At 47.1% G+C, this 2,550-nt stretch overlaps 1 protein-coding gene across 1 annotated transcript; it reads left to right on the top strand.

Moving 5' to 3' along the window:
• Nucleotides 1-466: 466 nt before the first annotated feature.
• LOC145511406 (olfactory receptor 10H1-like) lies at nt 467-1,399 on the top strand. Its single transcript, XM_081504592.1, has one exon. It carries the CDS (start codon nt 467-469, stop codon nt 1,397-1,399), a length of 933 nt encoding a protein of 310 aa, XP_081360718.1.
• Nucleotides 1,400-2,550: the final 1,151 nt, after the last annotated feature.

Here is a 2,550-nt window from a genome sequence, read left to right as displayed (position 1 = left end):
CTTTGTGCTTAGTCACTCAGCCGTGTCTGACTCTTCGCCACCCCATGGACTGTAGCCCACCCGGCTCTTCTGTCCATGAGGATTCTCCAGGCAAGAACACTGGAGTGGGTTGCCATGCTCTCCTCCAGGGTATCTTCCCAACCCAGGAACTGAACCCAGATCTCCCGCATTGCAGGCAGATTCTTTACCATCTGAGCAACCATAAAAGCCCAAGAATACTGGAGTGGGTAGCCTAACCCTTCTTTAGACAGTGATAAAAACAGAACATACACCCTCCTCCCCCACAATATTGATGAGAAGATTAAATCATGGGAGACACAGAGTAGGAATTCAGCCAAGATCACCTGTCATTTATCAGGATCAGGAGCAGCTCCTGGGGCAGAGCCAGGAATGATGGAAGCTGAAGACCTCCTTCCATCCAGTAGCTGACCTCTCCATGTTACACCTCACTTCAGGAACAGCCCCCATGCAGGGAGGCAACTTCTCATCAGCACCTGAATTCATCCTCATCGGCTTCTCCACTTTCCCCCATCTTCAACTGATGTTCTTCCTGCTGTTCCTGCTGATGTACCTGTTCACGCTGCTGGGGAACTTGCTCATCATGGCCACCATCTGGAGGGAGCACAGCCTCCACACCCCCATGTACCTTTTCCTGTGCGCCCTCTCCATCTCCGAGATCCTATACACCTTTGCTGTCATTCCACGCATGCTGGCCGACCTGCTCTCCACTGACCACTCCATTGCTTTGAGAGCCTGTGCCAGCCAGATGTTCTTCTCCTTCATGTTTGGTTTCACCCATTCCTTCCTGCTCACCGTCATGGGCTATGACCGCTATGTGGCCATCTGCCACCCCCTGCGCTACAATGTGCTCATGAGCCCCCGTGGCTGTGCCTGCCTGGTGGCCTGGTCTTGGGCTGGAGGCTCAGTCATTGGCTTGGTCGTGACAGTAGCCATTTTCCAACTAAATTTCTGTGGATCTAATGAGATCCATCATTTTGTTTGCCATGTGCAGGCTCTTCTGAAATTGGCTTGTGGAGAAAATGTCTCCATTCTGGCCATGGGCTTAGGACTGGTGTGTATCACTGCCCTGCTGGGCTGCTGTCTCCTCATCCTCCTGTCTTACGCCTTCATCGTGGCCGCCATCTTGAGGATCCCTTCAGCTGAGGGCCGACACAAAGCCTTCTCCACGTGCGTGTCCCACCTCACCGTGGTGATAGAGCACTATGGCTTTGCCTCTGTCATCTACCTCAAGCCCAAGGGTCCCCAGTCTCTGGAAATAGACACCTTGATGGGCCTCACCTACACGGTCCTCACTCCCTTCCTGAGCCCCATCATCTTCAGCCTCAGGAACAAGGAGCTGAAGATCACCATGAAGAAGACCTTCCTCAGAAAACTCTAACCGGAAAAAAAAAGTGATTATCTGGGAGGAATTCCTTGGAAATAGTTAAATCAGGTTACCAGAGGCTACTATTAGAGATGGCACCCTGTAAGCACATAATAGCCTATATTTGCCTAATGCTGTATGGTTTATGAGGATCCTTGTAGGCAACATTCAAATGTTTGCAAAATGGTTAAACATCATTCTCGATATATTCATGGTGGAAAGATGTATTTGATGATAACAGGGAGAAAGTCAGACTCACTGATTTCTATTTCTTGCACGACACTTTGTCAGGTAGCATTAAACCTGGAATTTGTTCTTCTGCCAGAAACCAGGGTGATCTAAGTACTCTCATCACCATAAACCCAATTGCTAAGAGAAAAGTGATAGCTTACGGTGAACGATGTTGGATTCGTGATCTCCGAAGATTTAGCTTCAGGAACCAGGCTTGCTCACTCAGAGTTTTTGTGTGACAGAAGTTTTATTCTGGTGAAAAGGGACAGAGAAAGCTTCTGACACAGACATCAGAATGTGGGGCAGAGAGTGCCCCACTTGCTAGTCTTATCAAGGCCTTATATACTTTTATTAGAACCACTCCCACAACATGTTATCTTGTTATCTTAAGATAACAAGATTAGTCACAGGTTCTTGTTAAAAAGGAGAAACATGTCCTCCAATAGATACATTGTTGTTATATAATCATTAGTACAGAGCTTAAGGAAAAAGATACCTTTGAGCAAGATGTGTTGTTTTGTTGTGTAATCATTAGCTCTGGGCTTAAAGAAAGTTAGTCTTAAAGATTGTTGTCATAACAACTCAGAGTTTAAGAAAAGACGTCTTATGTGACTGAGACAAAGCAATGTAGAAAAAAAACATTTGTCCCTTTTTCCTTCTTGAGAGCCCCATACCCCTTCCTCCTTGGGGACCCTGGACTTCTTATCAACCTACCCTGGACTTCTCATTAACTCTGTCAAAAGGAATGGGTCAGACCTCCACCCTCCCCTGGGCAGCGACAGATAGCCACAACACAAATTTTGTGAGGCTACAAAAGCCTAAGCCAGATTACAGTAGAGGAAAGCAAAACACCCCTGAATTTTAACATTGCATGGATCTGTGCAGTAGCAGTTAGAAACAATCATAAGCAGCCCCAGAAAAAGTCAGGGAAGCCA

Source organism: Giraffa tippelskirchi, chromosome 6, assembly GCF_054371585.1.
Source record: "Giraffa tippelskirchi isolate mGirTip1 chromosome 6, T2T-mGirTip1v1.2.pri, whole genome shotgun sequence".
Classification (NCBI taxonomy): Eukaryota; Metazoa; Chordata; class Mammalia; order Artiodactyla; family Giraffidae; genus Giraffa; species Giraffa tippelskirchi.
The sequence above is the reverse complement of the archived record's forward strand: the minus strand, read 5'-3'. Positions and strand labels throughout refer to the sequence as shown.

What these genes read in the sequence shown, in the direction of transcription:
- LOC145511406 (XM_081504592.1), top strand. Translation starts at nt 467, where the DNA reads ATGCAGGGAGGCAACTTCTCATCAGCACCTGAATTCATCCTCATCGGC.